Source organism: Amborella trichopoda, chromosome 5 (assembly GCF_054954075.1).
Source record: "Amborella trichopoda isolate Santa Cruz 75 chromosome 5, AtrichopodaSantaCruz75HAP2 v2.0, whole genome shotgun sequence".
Classification (NCBI taxonomy): Eukaryota; Viridiplantae; Streptophyta; class Magnoliopsida; order Amborellales; family Amborellaceae; genus Amborella; species Amborella trichopoda.
The window spans coordinates 248,844-271,191 of NC_142340.1; the positions used below are offsets into that span (position 1 = coordinate 248,844).

The window sequence follows — 22,348 nt, forward strand, 5'->3', positions numbered from 1 at the left end:
ATCCGCATTCATATGGGCTCGGCTCGATAAGCCTAATAGATAAGGCAACTGGCATTCGTACGGGCTTGGCTGGATAAGCCCAATAGATAAGGCAACTGGAAAGCCCCAGATCCCTTCTTTCACCAAAACATGCTCTCTTTATCTCTCACCCAAAAAACCCCGGTCTCCTTTCTTACCCAAAACTGACACAGACACTCCCTCTTTTATCTTCCTTCTCTCTCGCCTCTTGTTGCTTTCTATCTCTTTCTGTTCCACCTCTCCCACCCAGAAATATACACGCGCCCTACCACTATCTCTTTGCATAAACCAACTCAATTCTCATAAAGAATCTCAAAACACTCTTCATCTCTCATGGCTCAGGCTTAGCCTGAAATTTTAGCCAAAAAAACCTTCAAATAATGGGTATAGCCTGAAATCCATTAAAAAAAGGAATTGCATCTCATTGAGTCCCAACTATTAGTTCATGGATGATATGCTAGTTTCTCCCGGCCTTTACGAATCAAAACCCCCCAAATAAACCAGGAAAAAGGACCAATAAAATCATTAGGACAATGTCATGGTGAGGATTCTCGAGAAAAATCGCTTGTGACTCATCACTTTCTATCCTAGTTCTTCGAATAATCTCCTTGCTGATTCAAAATCGTGCTTTAATTACAACTTATCAATCATTGAATTCTACGAATCCTAGCTTGATGGCTATTATGCCATGAAGATCTCAGAGAAAAGGAGAGGCGACTGGTTCGCCCTATCTCTAGATGTATGTATAATCTGCAAAACCTATTTATATGGATGGTGCAGATCTCAGAGCCTACAGCATAAGGCGCAAGCTCTAATGCATTAAAAAAAACTTTGCGTTGAAACTATTGAACCGAAATGTGACATCTTGCTTGTACTTCAACGAAATATCCTTTGTACATCGGAAAAGGACGCAATTCTACATTAGCACCCCGTGGCACATAGATCATCTATCTTAAACATGGATGCAAAAGAGTGATGCTCCCACTAAAAGAATAACATTCACGGTATAAAATTATTCCATAAAATGTATTTTTATTACTTTTTTAAAAATATCTATAAATTTTATTTTTTATGCATTAATGATCTCCATATTATGGATTATATGAACTCGTATAAATCGTGTCCCTACTTAAATGTCAAGGAAATCTTACTATAGATGTGATGCAAATAAAAATTAGAAAAAAAAATTTAAATTTATAAGTTTATTATTTTTTTGAATTTTTTTGGTTCATGAGTTTTAGTAGGGCTGAATATTCAAGGAGGAAGGCCTATCTTTTGGTTTAGGAAATAAATCTTTTGAGAAAAGTAAAGATTATGTTTTATTATCTTTTAGAAAGAGAAGATAGCATGAGACTTAAGGAGATCTAGATACGGTAAAAATGGTTTAGGTATGATAAATGTGAAAAGGAGATAAATAAGGGGGAGTTGAAAAGTTGTTGGGAGATTAGAAAGAGCCGTGATGAAATCTAGAAAATAGGGAGCTTGGGAAAAAACATGAAAGTTAGAGATAAAGAGAGAGTGTTTTATGCATTTTTTTTATTTCTTATTTTGTATTTAAAAGAAAGAGTCTCTCATTGTAAAGATCATATAATGAGAATTGAGTAAATTTGATCGTGTGAAAAAATCATTTTTTTATCTTTTTGGGTGAATTACATTGCAGACTTTGAGAGATAGTATATTATTTCAACTTTTTTTTTTTTAAAGAAAAAAAATTCCAGTTTTATTTTCTTTCTACATCAGTTGGTATCAGAGCAAGTAAGATCCAATCCAACTTTTTTTTTTCTTTTTTTTTTTTTGCAATAATCCCAATCGCTTGGGACAAGCTTTAGAAAGTTTGACCAAAGTCATAGAAGATGTTCGAACCAAATTTCGTGAAATGAATCAACGATTACAACGTCTAGCAAACAATATAATCTCAATCGCTTGGGACAAGCTTTAGAAAGTTTGACCAAAGTCATAGAGGATGTTCGAACTTAATTTCGTAAAATGAATCAACAGTTGGAGAACAATATTTATCGCGAAAAGGGTGCTTGCAATCATGAAAATTCGCCGTCGAATCTCACTATAGATATGAATCGAACTCCTCGACCGACCAGGGCTGCTGATTCACAACGTTAAGAACAAATCTGCAAACAAGATACACATCTTATATAATGTCTACGAGATTTCAATATTCAAGTGGATCTCCCTCATCAATTGTATATGGTGCTTCTTTGGAGCTGGACTCATTCCTGGCTAAGAATAATCAGCCCTAGCTCGTATTCAACAATTACTCTTGGAATACAGTCGTAGGCAAATAGTCTTACATCAATCTTAAAGAAATCATTAAAGAAAAAATGCCGAGGCGCATGGTGGGACTACATAACCAATTAATAGATAGTGATAGGCTTCAAGTATAAGGTGGAGCTTCTCCCAACTCCAAAATAATAATGCAGATAAATTTAAGAAAAAAAATTCAAAAATATAATTTTATTATTTTTTTGAATTTATAGGAATGAAGAATTTGGTATGTGAGTTTTCGTAGGGCGTGAGTTTTCACCCAAAAAAGCACAAGATAGCATGAGATTGAAGGTGATCCAGATATGGTAAAAGGATTTTAGGTAGGATAAATATGAAAGAGAAATAAATAAAGAGGAGTTAAAAAGTTAATAGAGAGAAACATGAAGAAAGAGAGAAAATAGGGATATGAGGTGAGAGAAAATAGGGACCTTTGGAAAAAACATGGAAGTTATAAGGAGAGAGAGTTTTATGATTTTTTTTATTTTTTATTTTGTACTTAAAGGGAAGAGTTCATTATTGTAAAGATCAGAGAATGAGAATTGAGTAAATTTGATCTTGTGAAAAGATAATTTTGGGGTGGATTTTCTTACAAAATTGAGAGAGGATATATTCATTCAACCATTTTTTTTATTATTATTATTCCATTTTTATTTTCTCCTTATACCAATATGTCAAATGGAGGGCAACCATTTGACATGTTGTAAAGATCATTTCTGCTTTTGTGGATCAAAAATCTATAAGCACCATAGCCTTTTGTTAGAGAGAGAAAGTGGCCGAAAGAAATTTTGCTTGATGGAAACTCTGTTAACAAAAGTTCTATTTGAAAGTGAGAGCCATAAGTAATTTATAGAGAGAAGGTGTCTTTTCGGTTTTGGTAACTAACTCATGTAATAGTTATTGTAGCTGCACATTGAGGATTTGTGGCACTCTATTGGGAGAGTTATTTTCTCTTTTTCGAAGCTGAATAAAATCAACGTTATGAAGCTATCTTACTTGGTCAAAGATCTGTTCATATGTTGTACATATATTTGCATTGACATCATGGAGTCACTCGCAACAATATGGATGATAGCACAGTGCCACATAGCAAGAGTATGAAAACCGGCTCTAGACACCACCGACTCTATCTACCACAGAGGATCACGCACATCAATAATCGAATGAGTTGGGAGTGGTCCAGTTCCACCAAATATTGAGAACCGGCTGGTACCCGTTAAGGACTTGTATGTTCAGTGACAAGTTAGAAAATGGTTGGATGAAAAAGGGGTAAAAGGTAGTACAAATCGAGAAAATCAATGTTTAACTATACGCATGAACACTATCTCAATATGATATTTATCCCCTTTCGATATTATATTTAGTCTGCATAAGAAGGGCAATTGGTTCTCACTATACAAAAAAACATAAAAGTCCATTTGATGTTCCAAAGCCCTATGCAACTGAGTTTGGACCCACATATCAGCCACCAAAGTCTTGATGTTATAGAGAGAAAAAGAAGAGACAAAACTGAGTACAGAGAGAAAGTTGAGTTCACAAAATTGCTCCCTGGAAATTTCATAGATAAAGTTGTTGCATATGTTTGTCGACAGGCTCAAAGAACAGTTTTTAGTGTTTAACTCATATGGGTAGGAAGAGCCCTTACTACAGAGCACCAAGAGGCTGCCTATTTAGTGTGGTGGTGGTTACATTCACCACTAACAACTATACGTTACGTGCACTTGCTCATTTAATATAGTGGTAGTTACATGTAACACCAAATAGCTACAAGTTATGTGCACTCGATAGTTGTTGTTACTAGCTTCTATTTCATCAATGGCTAGAAGACCGTCGGATGTCCCACAGGCATCAACAGCTAGATGACCATTGGCTATCCCACATGAATTCGGTTTACAAAAAGCTACCAAGGCTCGAGCCCGCCCTATACATGTGCTCGAGCGAGTGCACCATCAAGCGTCATCGCCCTCGTGTGTGCGCGTCGCACGCTTCCTGTGCTCCATACATGCGTCATCTCTCTCATCTTGTACTAAGAGTACAAGGCATGAGAATGCCTAATTTTAGTTATTTCTCATATAACTCCTTTTTCTTCAAGGTGGGATTCAAACCTACAATTTCCTCGCTCTATAAAAACAGCTTAGAAAAAGCTACAAAACCATATTGTTGTTTTAAAATACACAAAAGTATTTTTCAAATCAAAATACCAACCTAACAAAACTGGCCACTTCAATAAGGAAACAGGTTGATCCAAACCCACATTTTATCTTTCATTATTTTTAATTTTTGTTTCGTTCTCTAGCCAATTCACTGGGTTGGATAGCCAATCTATTGATATGGACCAGTTATCCAGATGGACAATCCGGACCAACTGACCTATTGTCAAACGTAATTCGGAGTAACCGATCCGTTTTTTAAACACTGTATAGTGCGTGGGAGACTATGAGAAAAAAAGAGCCTATACACGTTGGACTCTTTAAACTCAAGAATGTTGGGCATTGTGACTCCTTTGCAAAAAGCTGTAGCATTCAAGAGACTCCTTTGCTAAAAGTAAAAAAGTATGGCGTATACGAGTGACGTTAAGGGCATCCACGACTCTCATTAAGAAGTACGTAAAAACTATAAAGAAAATAACTTGTAGAATTGAAAATACCACAACACCCTTAATCATTTTGAAGATTTTTGGTTAATTCAAATATTGGATCTATTTCTCTTATCTTTATTTTGTGTTTTCTCAGCACATGCACCTTTCAAATCTCATTTTAATCCAGCTTATGTGAAAAAATAGAAATTAAAATATCATATATAATAATCGTATCCATTGTTTTTAAACCCGTTGATCCAGATCATAAATCATTTAAGATAACCCCTAAAATTCGTCATTTCATTTATTTATTTTTTATAATTTTTAAATTTATCTGTTACCCTAAATTCTCAACAATCCAACACATATTTATGTGGTGAACGATTTACCCTAGCGAATTCCAAAATACAAACAATTAGTTCTTTTCCATTGTAATATTAACCATTAAGGGTGTAAAGAGCGAACACACAGTACTACAATGGCTTCTCGATTAAGCTTTTTATACTTCTTCTTCTACATTATAGAAGTTCTATCTTCCCCCTTATCCAATCGTCCATTCTGAATGGAAGGCTAGGATTTTTTCCAATCACAATGTCACGTCTCTACACTATTTTATTTTTTATTTTTTTTCTATAAACTATTTTGACACTAAATTTTGAACGTATATTCCACTATTAAACTCGCACTAGTGAAAAATATATAAAAAAAAAATATTTTCAATAAAATAAAATGACCAAAATACCATTGAAAGTTTCAAGGGATATTTTGATCATTATATTTTATTGAAAATTATTTTTAATATTTTTTATAGGTGTGCCCCAATGAGAAGATGGAACGTACCAAATTTCATATTCATACAATTTGTATTAAAAAAAATTAAAACTAAAATACTTTGAGACGTCAGATCTAAGATCAAACAGTTAGTAGATCTCTTGATCAAAATTGAACGGCTGGATGGTAGAGGGAGGATAGAACTTCTATGTTGTAGGAGAAGCATAGAAATATTTCCCTTATCATTGTTGTCATATTTGCTTCAGAGTCTTTTTCGGTATAGTAAAAAAAATGAAGCAATTTGGTGCCTCGATTGATTCGGAGGAAGACTTTGGATTTTAAAAAAATAATATAAAGGAATAAGATATTTATATATAAAGATATATAAAAATAATGAAAAAATTTAGTAAAAAAAATAAAAAAATTATATAGATATTTCTTTGCTTAGACCAAAGAAGCCAAATTGAGCCAAACCTTCAGCCCAAACGGCCCGAAGCATACCCACATCTGGCCGAAAAGGTCCCAAGACTGTCCGAATTTGAATGAAACAACAATACCGAGCTTCATTTCGCTTCGATCTAGACGTATAATACAAAGACTTCACCCTCTTTGGCCAAATCGAAACGAATTTGACAACACTAGCTTAGCTTTTATAAGTAAAAGACGCAAATCGAAATGAATTTGACAACACTAGCTTTTATAAGTAAAAAAACGCAATCTGCCGCTGTAGAATTCTCTGCCTCCATAAGTAGGAATAAGAGAAAAATAGTATTTATTTTTGTTACGTTGGAGATGATGTGGGCCTGGGAATCTTGAGCGTTTGACCCGTTTAGATTAGTGCAGTTGGTTCAGGCAGGCAGGCACCTCTTCCTGGATTTTATTCATAAAGGACGTCACTGGACACATGATAATATACAAAAGACGATTACTGCCACTCGTCACGTTTTGCGGGGAATCATTTTATTTTACAAAACCAATAATAATCGGGGGAGATCCGATCCGCATCTTGCTTTGCTTTACTTTCCTTTCTTCTTTTCGAATAAAAAAAAAAAAAAGGAAAAGCACAACAAAAGGCAAGACTTCCATTTTCCACCTCATAACCTGCCTCTCTTATGTCATCACATCACCACTTTTTTCCATTCATTTCAACTGTTCCAGATTTCCACCTCATTCTGCATTTTCCTAATTTGGAGTATCTCACTTCCCCATTTCCCTTTATTTTTCCATTATCATCCATTAAAATTCAATCCATTGTTTCATAACACAGATAGGTAAGTGGGGTTGATTGTTTCCCCATAGACTTGTCCCGGATTCATAAATCATCAATCCGGAATCAATGATCTAAAAAATATTAAATAAATAAAATTAAAATTAAAATAGGAATTTATTGTGTGTAAATTTAGAGAGAAACAAAAAAAAATTTATACCAACCTGGTGGTTAAGTTCCGGCCGATTTCCATCCAAATTAACGATCATGATCGAAAATGTTATTCCATCCATTTTTAAATATAACGAAAAATCTTCTTCCCCTTGTTATCTCGCTTTTCTTACTTAAAGCAATGGGTTGAATTAATGCCTCAGTATTTTTCGATCATGATCACCACTTTCGATTGAAATCGGTCGGAACCAAACCACTTCTAGAATGGTATGAGGCTTTTTTTGTCGTTCTAAATCTCCAACCCATAAATCTCTATTTTAATTTTAATTTAATTTTATTGGTTTTTTAGATTGTCTAAAAAAATATCATATATCTTTTATACATAGAGGTCACAATCTTTTTTTAGATAATTATGGAAATAACTATTATTTTCACTCATTAAATATCATGACTTGGGGGTAAGTCATGAGGCCCAAGATTTTTCTTTTTTGGAACTATGTGTCTATCCAAAGGCACTTTTACAACCACTCATTTCAAAATTTAAGAGAAAAGAATAGTCATGTGTACAAAACCCCAACCTCCACCAACTCACGTGAAGAAACCGTCCTTATGCTTGTGCAAGTGGATAATAATAACCAATTAAAAAGTTGCGTCTCATCACTATCCAACTATTCTTGCAGCTCACGTAAGGCCCCCCATAATAAACTATCAAATTAAGACGAATATCTAAACCTTGCTCGAAGATCTCATTTAGGCGCTGAAAACTTATGTAATGGCTTTGAAATATGTTTTTGCCCTTATTTATAAAATTTAAAGCTTCAAAAATAATACAGACTTATAGATAATTGAAAATCTTGGAAATAAACAGGCCTGATAATATACTACACAATGTACTATTTTTAATACTTAAAATCCTCTTTTAGCCAAGATGACCAAGTGGAAGCTTTTTTGTGACAGGTTTTTGAGGTGGACCTCACTTCTATATGTTGACATATAGTTAGAATACCCCCATAAACTTTTTTTTATGGAGAAAGCTATCGCCTATTGGTATAACTAGGCAGAGTAATAAATCTTAATCAGCACAGTTGACAAATTTCAGTACAAAACTCTAGGACATTTCTTTTCCACTTAATAAATTAAGAAAGACGTTTTGATTGGAGTCGTGGAATCTCTATGACTAGATCGCACATAAGCACATTAAACATCTTTTACCCTTTAGCAAATGCTCACACCTTGCCGCAGTTTAAATTACATTGTGGACAAGAGGATCGCCATCTAATTGATAACTAATTAGGTTAGTTTTTTGTGAGATGTAATAATTCCCAACTCAAGGAAACACAACAGTTTTTAATAAGTTTTATGGCCATGATTTCAAAACTTATTTCAAATCCTTTTGCTAGTGCAGAGTCCAAAGATGGCAGTCATGCTTCATTTTTTGTCAAGGGAAAAATAGTGTAAGCCTCGAAGACAAGCGAAAGGGGCATAGCTTTGATGATGTTCACACATAGAGATGAACAATTCAATTTGTGACAGTGCAATGTTCTGATCTTCTTGAAACCTTGTTCCTAGATGTTCGTGGGGCCAAAGGATGTTAGATTTTGGAGAGTAAGTGTTTTACATGTGTAGAATTTTTGGATTGATGTTGCTTTTCCAGAACTCTTTTGGTGGCCTTAGCCTGGTCCAACTGAAATGCCTACTGTAAACCCATTTCTTACTTATCATTTGATGCACCTTTAAAGTTTGTCTTGCAGATGGTCCATCTTCATGCGTATTTTCATTTGGGCTGGATTGCATGTCTACAATATGCGGTCCAGATATATAAAGCATCTATCTTAAAGATGGATGCAAATATGTGATCTATTTAAAAACAATTGTAACTAACGGTCCAAATGTTTTCTTAATATAATTATTATTTCTAGTTTTCAAATTTTATTTTGTTTTTCATATTCATGATCTCCATATTAAATATTATATATTCTCTAAAATTAGGATCAAATTATATTTAAAAAATATATTTATTGCCAAGCTCGCTTTTCTACAATATGCAGGCTGGCCACATGCAAACCGCGTACATATATATAACATATTTATTGAAAGAACATAACTACGAGAAAAGGGAGAAAATTTTTACCAAGGCAGGCCCATAGCCCTTGGAACCAAAGTTGGGACCTATATTAGATTGATCGAATTGAAATCGGTTCTCTCCATCCAACTTGAAGATTGCGTGAACATAAATTTGTATGGAAAAATTGAAGGTTTCTATTACCAGAATGAATGGTTGGAAGATTGGAGATCTTTGAAATTGGAACCGACTATCCTAGAGTTTGGCTTAATCAGGGCTAAAAAGGCATTGATTAGGGTTTTTAGGAGTTCTTGGTTACGCTTAGAGTCTTTAGAGAAAAGAGAAAAACTAGGGCTTCTCATGTATATTAGGGTTTTTCAAAAGTATCACCTCTCTGAGGTCTCTCGTTTCTCAAAAATCTTGAACAAAGTCCAATAAAAGGTCTCCTCAGTGAATAGAGAAGTGGTATTCATAACTCTGAAACACATTAGAAAACCCTAAATCATTATCTTACAAGATTTGGACCAAATCATCATCTTACAAAATTTGGACCAACTTCGGCAGTTGATCTGGCCATGGTACAATAGTTGCACGAACGTCACTCAAAGTAGCAATGTCACAATTTGACCCAAATGCCCTCTATTTTGAATATAGTAATAAAAGCCTTTTGATTACTCCGGGGTGTCCAGAGAAAAACAAAAAGGAGGGACATCCATTTTTAGCCTCTTAACTTTCACTTGGGCCTTCTGGTTTGGGGAGAGAAGCAAAAAAAACATCCCCTTTATAAATTCTTTTTCTCTAGAATTTTGGAGAGCAAAGAAGAAGGCAGAGAGGTTGAAAGCCATGGTGCGCCTTAATCATAGAGAACATCAGCTTGAAAAGACTGACAACCCCAGCCCAATGCGCATCAAAGAACAATGGCCATTGAACTCTTAATTTACCAATAATGGATGAATTTTGTGGATTTCTTGTTTAAAAATCCTGTCTCACCAAACCTACATTGAAGAAGAAGTCAAGGTGTTCTTCACGATGTCTCCCCCACCTTGGAATTGATCCCATCAGGAATATGGGTTGAAGGCAACTCGAAAGCTTTGATTAAATACCTTTGAAGGAAACTATGTAGCTAATGATCTAGTTAATAGTGGGTGCAACCTTCAGGAGTCCAAGGTTTTCCTGGTAGCTATGAAACTCTAGATGTCATGTTGTGGCGCATTGCCATCTTAACGGCCCATGCCTAGATACATTCTAGAGTGAAGGATTATACCAATAATACCCCTAGTTGTGTACAGATCTATATCAAAACATGTTGCAACTAAACTCTTGACTTCAGTTTTGTTGATCCCATTCTGCTCTTTAGTTCTTTTACTACCAATGCAATTCTTTTTTTATTTTATAAATTATAACATTCAACAAAAAAAGGTTCATTTCTTATTCCATTTTCTTTATCTCCCATGTCAAGGATATTCTTTGGGTGCATTTCCTTAAAACGTTTCTTGCAAATATCTTTATGTTCAATGAAATTAGTGAGATACTGAACAAAAAAGTATGAATGTTTATATATATATATATACATATATATATATATATATATATATATATATATATATATATATATATATATCGTATGGATAACTGGCAATGATAATGGATGTGACTTAGTGCCTGTTTGAATGTAATTGCCATCACTGAGACTTCACTGATTCAGTAAACTAATCTTGTTAATGTACTATCTCTTATTTGGTAGTGTCATCATGAAGTTATCTGAGATAAACTTGTAAGCAGTTTATCTTTTTGGAAAGGTCTTTACTTTATTCAAAGTAATTTGCTAAAATTTATTTCTTTTAGCAAAAAAATAGCTAGAAAATAAATAATTAAATAACATTATGTATATTACAAGGTATATATCAAACAGATAACAAAATAATTATCATACATGGTATATTAAATTTTACATAAAGTAAATCTACTAGAGATAAATTAATTGTTATCCTAACAGGCTCTTACTTTAGACTTTGAGCCAAATACAGGAAAGGCCTGATGCCAATTTATTAAAAAGATCTAGGTAAAAGAGGGTATTATCCAAGTACACATGATAGAGACATCCAGCCCTCCCCTCATGAAGCTTAGATAGACACTTGGAGATCCATTACTTACTGGGTCAACATGGAATTTGTTTCAACTTTGTTCATTGGTCAGGTTCAATAGTTTTTTAAACAGATTAGGCAAACCGACTCCTTTAGAATAACCCGAAATCCAATAATATTTTAGTAGTTTTCTTCTTTTACTGAATTAGTTAGGGAAGATTCCAAACTTGAATTGACCAATAGCTCTAAACAACATGCCAAAAAAAAAAAAAATTACAATTTTAGATCTTCCTATTCTTGACAAGTTTGGAACATATCATATGTTGATAGGAATTTTGTTCTTCTTTCTTACTCTTTTTTTTGTCTCCCTCCTCTCTTTGTAGGGTGTGGTGATGCTTTTATCATTTTCTTTTTTTGGGGATTTGGGTGTGCTTTTTGTTTATTCTATTTAAGTTTGGATAATTCTTCTCTTTTGTTTTATTTTTCTTGTTCTCTTCTTTTTTCGTCCTTTTTTTGCGTGTTTGATATGTCTGAAATCGAGTTGCATACATTTTGTGGCAAGGAAGATTGGCCCCAACTCAAAGTAAGTTAAAGTACGATTGAAAGCCCTTTCTGCTACAAGGATTCGTTGAGACAAGAATAACCAACAAATGTTATAGATAATTCACTTAGTAGCAGATTTTGAATATTGGTAACTTCAATGCTTGTTTCTGTCCATATAACACACATTTAGCATCTAGGAAAGCAATAGAGCAAAAACATGAAAGTTCTTACGGAAGCTGTTCAATCACAGTAATGAGAAGTTTCCCTCATGGCTTCAGTTGCTCCATGCCAAGAGACCATACCTCAAACCCCTGGACCCCAAATTGGCTAAACTTAAGGACCCACAGCAGAAAAGTACGAAATGAGGCCATGATCCTAAACTTTGCTAAACCTTGAGACCCATAAAAGAAAGGTGTTGAAGGATCGACAAAAAGAAGGTAATTCTTCAAAGGGTGCAGTTTGTATGGGGCATGAGCTCTAAACAATCAAATTAGAGCCTACCTTCAAATAGTATCGAGAAATGTGGTTTCAATATTGAAAATCTTTGTGATAGCCATAAAATACATTTTTATTTTTATTTATAAAGTTTAAAGCTTTAAAAATAGTGCAGAGATCTATGAAAACTTGAAAATCTTGAAAATTAAGGGTTAAAAAATGTATTACAAAATACACTATTTTTAAAACTTAAAATCGATTTTTATTCTCATGTCTATGCATCTTGATGTCGAGATGATCAATTTGATGATATTTGGGATAAGCTCAAATTTTATCAATATCGTGAAATTTTTGAAGTAGGTTCAAATTTGATCGTTTGGAGCCTCAGCTACATATAAACGTTTCCCTTCTTAAAACGGCTAGGGTTTTAATTTTCAAATATATTCCACGAATACCGGAACCTAGGCAATCGTCGAGGATCATATGATCGGGGCGATGGTCGACACTTGGCCTAACAACGTTGTACTATTTGTTTTGGTAGTGCGTGTACATGGTGGCGATTCGATGTATTGTGTCGTGCCATGGAAGTAAGCGAATTGCCGTTTCGAATCTCCAAAGGACAACACGCGTGCGACCCATAAATTTGCTCTCTCTCTCTCTCTCCTTCTTACTTTTTAATTACTATTGCCACGAATAATAAAAAGCTCCCCTCTCTTTCTTCTGCTGATTCTTGTTACTATTCCCAGTAATAATAATGGTAAATCTCTTTCTCTCTCTCTAACTAGCTGTCGTCACTTTATTTTATTTAAAAAAAAAAAAAAAAAAGAAAAAAAAAAAGAAAAAGAAAAGCTGTCATCACTTTCGTTGGCGTATCACTCTTACAGGCATTGGTGCAGAGAGTTTGTTAGCATGTCATGGTCTTTCCTTACATTTTTCATTCCCATTTTCCTGCTTTGCATAATAACTGCTGTGTCCTCGTCCAATGTCGAAGAAAGGAATGACGTTGTTTATTGGAGCCGTACATGGGCACGTGTCAGTGATCTATACGGTCCATGGTTTGAATTGATTGCTGACGTTAATTGGCAGGGGACAAGCCACATGGAACGCACCCTGCTCCCTATTTGTTTGTTGTTGATGATGAGCCCAATAAGAGAGAGAGAGAGAGAGAGAGGGTAGGATGAGCAGCATCGACATGAATAAGTGAGCCTCCTCTCCTACCTAGGGTTGGGTGCACCCATCTTCTTCCCATTATTATTGTTTTTGAACTCATTTCTCAGTCATTTGCAGCTGATATCACCTGTGAATTCAGCAAAGATTTTAGGGTTTTATGAGCACTTCTCCCGATTTGTGAGGGCTTACCTTGATAGTCCATGGAGCTCCTCGACAAGGGTTGGCATCTGAGATCAAAGGTAACAAGCATTGAGGGTTTTTTGCCTTTCTTCTTCTTGTTGTGTGTGAGTGAGTGAGTGAGAGTTTATTATTTGAACTTGTCTAACCCATCCAACGCAACACTTCAGTCTTGTGGTTAGTTAGGAGAGATTATCAGGTAGCACAGAGAGAGGAAGGACGCTTCCATAGAGAGAGACAGCGAGGAAGATGGGGCGAGGTAAGATCGTGATTAGGAGGATCGACAATTCGACTAGCAGGCAGGTGACCTTCTCAAAGCGTCGGAGTGGGTTAATGAAGAAGGCGAAGGAGCTCTCCATCTTATGCGATGCCCAAGTTGGCTTACTTGTGTTCTCCAGCACCGGCCGGCTCTACGAATTCAGTAGTTCCAGGTTCGCCTTTAGATTCTCCTTTTTTTCTCTACATTTTTTCTTTTTTTGTTCATTTCTTTTGAATCATCGCCAGATCTAGAACATCCATTTCGCATTTCATCCATTACCATTTTTTTCTGTACATGCCTGTTTGTAATTTTGATGAAACAGAATTATTTTCTTGGTTATCGTTTTGAATGCCATCCTTTTTAGGGTCGCTATTTGTAACTATTAAACATGATCACATGATAAAATTTTATTTTTGAGGGCCCCGAGATATCTAGGAATTTTCAGCTTCCATGCGAAAAGGCGATGGCCATGCTGGCCTTGCAGATTCCCTCATCAACTGAGTTGCTCATCTGTGCATGGATTCCTTATCCAAACCAAATAATAAACTAAGTTGTATTTTGGAGACAGGAACTATTTTTTTATGTATTATTCACTTGATTCTCTAACCCTAAGTTTGGAGGTCTGTTGCGTCTCCGAGGTTTGAGCTATATTGGGAATACTTTCTTCACCTATTTTGTATCAAGAAGAAGGAGGAGTAAAAAGAGTAAAGAGAAAGAAGAAAGAAAGAAACAGTTGCACAAAAGGGTATCATAAGGTAGAAAATATTGGATTTTATGAGTTGCACTATTTATTAACAGATTTTGTAGTTCTTCAGTTAATGACTTGGAAAACACAATGGTGCAACACCACTTGCACTTCTTCACCATCATTCTCTGCTGATGTCTGGGTTGAGTCAAATGAAGAAGTTTGGAACAGCAGATTCATTGTGATGTGACTGGAAGCCATTAGAGTTGGGTTAAGACCAGATAGGAACAAAGAGGAAGAACTATTAAGACTAGATAGACGGTTGATAGTTGTGAAGGGTCGTGAGTTGAGTATGGTGATACTCATGGTGCAAGTGTTAACTAGATTTTTTTATGTGCTTTTAAAATCAAGATTTGGGGGCTTGAATGAAGAGGCTTTGGAAGGGAGCACAACCACATAACCTTTATTTAATGGTGATCCGCACGTAACGGCTAAAAAGGAATTCGGTTACTTAGAAATTTTGAGAAATCAGGAAAAATAGAAAAAATCCTCTAAGGATATCATGCCTTAATGTAATGGCAACAGAATGTGAGGGATGTTTAAGAATTTCAAATCTCATAAAATGATAGTGAGGGTTTTATTTAGCTTTAACATCGTATGCGGATGATATGTGATGACTGGAAGACATGAGGTTTACCACTTATAAACCTGGAGAAATTGTTTGCTTCAAATCAATAGATGCATTACTGAGGTCTAGTTTCATCTTTTTTAGCACGTAAGCCAGGTTAAACACATAATCTCAAGGATGTGACAAAGAGTTACACCTACTGATTGAACCTTGTTATCAATCCTAAGGCATGAGTCAACTTGCTTGAATTTGTTACTCGTATAATTCCTTTTGTCATTTTACAGCTAATCTCTTCAACACTTTCTTTTTACCCCTCAAATGGCAGACAGCTAATCATGTCATACCTAATAATCAAAATACCAAATGCTTTGCTGAACGATCATGCCTTCACGCGGCTTTTTAAGTAGCCTTCATATATTGGTCACAGGAATAAATGGAAACACCGTTTCCCTTTCACACCTGTGTGGAAACTTTTATCCCTCTTGGTTGACACCACCACCATAATTTGATGTTCAGCACCTCAACCATCATGTAGACCCTCCTTTGACAACACATAGCTAGCACACAACAGTTGAGATCACTAGTGAACATAATTGAAGGATGACACAATCAATCTGATATTCTCTAAAAAGTCTAATCCCATAAAAAATCAGTTCAAATAACAGAAAGTGAACCCAAATAATGAAATGTCTTAATGGCTTCCCAGAACTGCAACCTTAGTCTAATTGCTTTTGGGCAGCACAATAGAACAATATGGGGAGCTTTACCAATTGGAAAAGGACCTTCTAGCTATTATACTGTTGTAAAATCGGGATAACCCAATCACTCCTTTTGAACAAATCGGGATATCTCAAATCCCACTAGATGTGGTGAGCACTGCACCACAATCATTTCAACACTCAAATAACATGCCCAATATGCAATAACACGTGCAATATAATTGCAAAAAATATAAAAATAAAACAAGCAATATGGGAAATCATCAAAGAAAGTAAAGAGGGACACGCACATGTACGTGGTTCACCCAAGATGGGCTACGTCCTCGGGCAAGACGGCAAAGATGTATTCACTATCAAGAGGAAAACTTACAAGATTGGAGTTATGTAGAGTTACCTCATACAATCTCAAAGAAAAACTCAAACAAAAGAACTTCCTACCACAAAACCAACTACAATCGATTCTTTCTTCGACTCACCGATGCCGTAAAAAAATACCGACAAAAACGGCCCAAGATGAGCCCCAAATGGTAGTGCTAGGGTTTTGTTGCAAAACCCCCAATTTTCAACCCCAAGTTTCTCTCTCTACAAGTTCCCTTTCACCCTCAAAACCCCCTTTTATTGGCCTCCACTAAAACAGCTTATTATAGTGACAAAAATACCCTAACAAGAGAGAGAATACCATACGACCATAAGGTGTGATCTTTGCATCACATCCCAAAAATCTCCACTTCAATGCAAAATCACATCTTTGTCTTGTCAAACCATCACTTCATTCCTTTCTTGAGACCTAGAGAAGTTAAACTTCATTCTAATTTCTCTACTTATATGGGCTTCATAGGTATATCTACAAGGTTGTCTTTGATCTTGATCTTGACCAATCGAACTCTTCCATCTTCAACAACTTGACGGATATAGTGATATTGAATCAATATGTGCCTTGAATTCTTGTGGTGAACCGGGTTCTTGGCCAAATGGATGGCATTTATATTATCACAAAATAGTTCCATGGGCTTACACATAATGTCCATCTCACCTATCAACCCTTGAAGCCACACAACTTCATTTGATGCCTCCATTGTCGTCATGTACTTGCCTTCGATAGTTGACAATGCTACCATGTCTTGAAGCCTTAACATTCAACTAACCGGTCGATTTGCAAAACGAAAAATAAATGCAGCAATCGACCTACCTCTATCAAGATCACCGGCAAAATTTACATCCATAAAACCTTGCATTTGGGTTGAGCCCTTGCCAAATGTGATTGCATAACTAGTTGTGCCTTATAAGTACTGTAGCACCTATTTTGTTGCTTCCCAATGAACCTTTCCGAGGTTTGCTATAAACTGACTTAGAACACCAATCGCATGCACGATATCCGGTCATGTACATACCATAGAAAACATTAAACTTTCAATCGCATTTGTACAAGGAACCTTTCTTTCTTCTTCTGTCTTTGGACTTTGCATTAAAGACAATTTGACGTGAGGCACTAGGGGTGTCTTCATCGGCTTTGCATCTTTCAAGCCAAATTTTTCAAGCACCCTTTCTATGTAACCCTTTTGAGATAATAACAAAATTCCATTTTATCTATGCCTTTCAATTTCAATCCCAAGAGTTTTCCTTGCTGACCCGAGATCCTTCATCTCAAATCTTTTGCTCAAAGAAGTCTTGAGCTCATCAACTTTTGCCTTATCTTTGCACACCAAATGCATGTCATCTACATATAAGACTAAAATCAAGTATGTACCATCATCAAATAACTTTATATAGATGCCATGGTCATACTTACTTCTTGTGTACCCAAGGCTCATCATGAACATATCAAATGTTCTATACCATTGTCTTGATTCTTGCTTGAGCCCATAAAATGACTTCTTCAATTTACACACAAGTACTTCTTTGCCCTTCTCTATGAAGCCTTCCGATTGTTGTATGTATACTTCCTCTTCAAGTTGTCCATTCAAAAAAGTCGTCTTCATATCCATTTGCTCAAGTTTTAAATCATGCACAGTAACTAACCCAAGCACCAAGCGAATTGAGACCAACTTTACTGTCAATGCAAAAATTTCATCAAAGTCAATACCTAGTTTTTGTAAAAAACCTTTTGCCACCAATCTTACCCTATACCTTTCAGGCTTTCCATCAAGCCTTTTTTTTTATCTTGAATAGCTATTTACAACCAACGGCTTTTTTACCTTTCGGTAGCTCCACCAAATCCCAAGTCTTGTTTCTTTGAAGGGCTGATATCTCTTCTTCCATAACTCTTTTCCAATGCTCGGTACCATTGCTACCAATGGCTTCACAGAATGATGTTGGCTCTTCATTTTCGGCTATCAAATAATGCAAAGTATTTGGATCCACATAATCTTTGTGTCACCCGGATGCACGAGTTTTTCTAATAGAGCTCCTATGTGCCAAAGGCACAACTTCATCATGATGGCCATGTGGTTCTTCATCTTGACTTCTTAGTTTTTCATACTCTTCACTATGATCAATGGGTATATTCTCATAAGGTATAGTTGTACTTGGTGGAAGTATTTTCTGGTTGCTTTCAAATTATTATCTGTTTTCCAATACATTCGATTCATCAAAATGCACATCATAGCCAGTGATTGTTTTTCAGGTACTTGGATCCCATAATCAGTACCCCTTCACACCCCTGTTATAACCCACAAAGATGCACTTCCTTGACCTTGGATCCAACTTGTTCCTTTGGCAACTTGGAATAAGAGCATATGCATCACAGCCAAAAAATTTTAAATCAGGGTAGTTACTTGGAGTTTCATACCATACCTCATTAGGAGTTTTGCTTCCCAATGCTACCGAAGGTGATCGGTTGATAAAATAACAAGCTATTGATACGGCTTCTACCCATAATTCTTGTTTTAGGCCAGCATTGCTTAACATGCATCTCGCACTCTCCATCAAAGTGCGCTTCATCCTCTCGGCTACACCATTTTGTTGAGGATTGTAGGTATTTGTGTAATGCTTAGTAATTCCCTTGGCCTTGCAAAAAATTTATAACTCCTTTAATACAAACTCTCCACCATATCGGTCCAAAGAACTATGATATGATACCCCGTAGATTTTTCAACTTCGGTTTTAAAATTCTTGAATGCACAAAACACATCACTTTTGGACTTGAGAGTTTTGATCTATACTTTTCTTGAGAAGTCTTCAACAAATGAAATAAAATATAATGCACCGTCATAAGATGTAGGTAGTGAAGAGCCTCATACATCTGAGTAAATAAATCAAGTTTGCACTTGCTTGTATGCTTCCTGACCTTGAAAGGTTATCTATGTTGTTTCTCATAGACACAATGCTCACAAAATTTTGATCCATTAATTTTAAGTGTAGGAATAAAATTCCTTTTCATCAAGACCTCCATACCCTTATCACTCATATGCCTCAATCTTCTATGCTATATGTGAAATGGAACTTCCTCACCTTCGACCATGGAATTCACTTCATCATTTATTATTGTGCTTCTCAATAACTTGTACAAGCTCCCAACTATGACTCTTTTCATCATAATTAGACCCCTTTTGATATTTTGATTACTCCACCTTGACCGGTAAATTTATAACCTTCCGAATCTAAAGAAGAGAATGAAATCAAACTCTTTTTTAATTCTGGCGCATGCCTAACATCCTTAATTGCCCGAATAGTCCCATCAAACATCCTTAGTCGAACTGAACCCATTCCAACCACCTTGCTAGTGGAATTATTACCGATGGACATCGATCATCCTTCACATGACTCATATGAGTCAAACCATGATCTATGTGGGTACATGTGATGGGTGGCTCCACTATCAAGTATCCAATTTTGATAGAATATTGAATTATATGTCACCATATATACTTCATTTTCAATGAACCTGAATGTAGACTCTTCAACTTGATTTGCTTCATTCTTGGATTCACTTGGTTTTTTACCTCCCGTATTTAGAGCTTTGAAAGAATTCACTCCGTTTCTTTTAAAACAATTCTTCATTATATGACTGGGCTTCCCATAATGCTAATACACATTCTTGTTATTGGGCTTTCTAGATTTTGATCGAAATCTGGAATTACTTCTTGAATGATTCCTCGATGAATCACCCCGTTCATTCGATCAACCTCTTGCCACAAGAGCTTTCATCTTCGATTCTACCAAACTTCCCAATGATGCTTCTTTTGAAACTCGTCGGCAAGTAGGGCACTACACATCAAGCCCAAATCAAGAGAATCCTCTTTACTACAACTCAATATAGTAACAAGGTTATCATAGGATTCTTGTAATGAATAAAGTAAGGTGACCGCCTTATCTTCATCGTCCATTCTCGAACCAATACTCTCAAGTTTACAAATGATGTTATTAAATTCATTCAAGTGTTGTGACACATTTGCACCTTCTTTTATTCTCAAGGAATACAATTTTCTTTTTAAGAAAATTCGGTTTGTGAGAGATTTTGTTTGATACAAACTTTCCAATTTTTCCCACAAATCTTTTGTCATCTTTTCTCCAACAATATTAAATAATACTTCGTTAGCTAAACATAAGCGAATAGTGGCCCGTGCCTTCATATTGAGTTCATCCCAATCATCATCGGTCATATTTATCAGTTTCTTATCTTTCCCAAGTAATACATTGTGCTGCCCTCGATGTACCAATAAATCTTGCATTTTTAATTTCTAAATTTCAAAATTATCTTTTCCATTAAACTTCTCCACCTCAAACTTGTGAGAAGACATTTTCCCGCAAATACTATACTAATTCTTTGAGCTCTGATACCACTTGTTGTAAGATCGAAATAACTCAATCACTTCTTTTGAGCAAATCGGGATATCTCAAATCCCACTAGATGTGGTAAACACTACAACACAATGATTTCAACACTCAAATAACATGCCCAATATGCAATAATAAGTACAATATAATTGCAAAAAATATAAAAACAATAAAATAAGCAATATGGGAAATCATCAAAGCATAACACTAATGAAAGTAGAGATGGACACGCACATATACATGGTTCACCGAAGATGGGCTATGTCCACGGGCAAGACGGCAAAGATGTATTCACTATCAAGAGGAAAACTTACAAGATTGGGGTTATGTAAAGTTACCTTATAGAATCTCAAGAAAAAGTTCAAACAAAAGAACTTCCTACCACAAAACTACCTACAATTGACTCATTTCTTCGACTCACCTATGCCGCGAAGAAATGCAGACAAAAACGGCCCAAGATGGGCCCTAAATGGTGGTGCTAGGGTTTTGTTGCAAAACCCCTAATTTCCAACCCCAAGCTTCTCTCTCTACAAGTTCCCTTTCTACCTCACTCACCCACATTTTTCTCTCTCTAAAAAACCCTTTTATGGGCCTCCACTAAAAACTCCTATTTTAGTGACAAAAATATCATTTAACAAGAGGGAGAATACCATTGGGCCATAAGGTGTGATCTTTACATCACATCCCAACATATACAACTTCAAAGTCCGTATCCGATTAGGCCTTGCAAGATTAACTCAGCCATAGGCAACCATTCTTAATTTTAAGGATATAGGACTCCACGTTTCCCAATCAAAACCCTAACTGGCTAGGATCTCCAAGGAACAACAGGGTAGACAGCATTTCCTAGTCCCGGATCATATTTTCCAATTGTTATACTCCACATTCTACATTGGTCATTGTGATTTTCACTATCCAGCTGATGTTGGAACCCAACTGAGAGATTCAATAAGGAAAAAGAGATTCTCATAAGGGAGCCAAGGAGTACAATGTCATGTGTAGGTTATAAGCTTAGAGACTTGGACTTACTATGGGCTTATTTTGGGTAGTGCAGGTCGGAATCAAACTTGAGATATAGCACTGTTAAATGTCAACTGCTAACTGCTCAAGCCCAAGCCTTAGGTTAACACGCATATGCACACACACTCCCATGTGTAAACTTATCTTTTCTTGGTAAATATAAAGTACTCCACTCCAAGAAAACAAATTACATCTAAATAGCCCATCATAGGATGCCTAGCCAAACCAAGAAACTTAAAAGAGGCAAAAGGATGGAAAACGGTAGCCATACAAAGCCTCTAGGCCTCATGACTAAATCTAAATGGCTAAAGTCTGCGAAATAGTGTACATGACACCCATAATTAGCAAAGAAATTGCCTAGAGCATTACCTTCGTGATACACATATGTACTCACCCAAGCCAAAGAACAAAGTGTCTGTTGTATCAAGGCAATCATAGTCCAAGAATGCAATAGCAATGAGCATTGTGTTTAACAATGGAGAAAATGGAGAAAGCCAATAATGAATAACAAAGAATAATAAAATACAGTGCAAGAATATTGCTGTTCACTCCCAGAGAGGAAGCTACAATAAGGAATCCAAGCAAGTGAGGTGTGAGGGATATAGATTGTACTGGAACCTTCAGCTGGCTTATGCATATGCTAATCATCAGGTTAAGATCTTTTTCAAAGATGATATCAAAGAAAATATCGTGAAAGAAAACCATGGTGACAACACCAAGTGAAATTATTTACCTCATAAATCAAAATTTGAAAGCAATTAGAAGCTT

The 22,348-nt window shown here is 35.8% G+C and overlaps 1 protein-coding gene across 7 annotated transcripts in view; it reads left to right on the forward strand.

Annotated features, from left to right (window-relative positions):
* Positions 1 to 13,032: 13,032 nt before the first annotated feature.
* LOC18426607 (MADS-box transcription factor 23) overlaps positions 13,033 to 22,348 on the forward strand; it is a 49,996-nt gene continuing 40,680 nt past the window's right edge. For 4 of the 7 annotated variants that reach the window (XR_016055430.1, XR_016055432.1, XR_016055428.1 and 1 more), the window contains exons 1-2: positions 13,303 to 13,555; positions 13,664 to 13,924. Coding sequence is in view for 2 of the 7 variants with exons in the window: in XM_088866552.1 (XP_088722678.1) it covers positions 13,743 to 13,924 (182 nt within the window). In the remaining 5 variants the exon portion in view is untranslated. Of the gene's footprint in view, positions 13,556 to 13,663; positions 13,925 to 22,348 lie in introns of all 7 variants that reach the window. The other 3 variants (XR_016055429.1, XR_016055427.1, XM_020662677.2) reach the window with 3 other exon arrangements.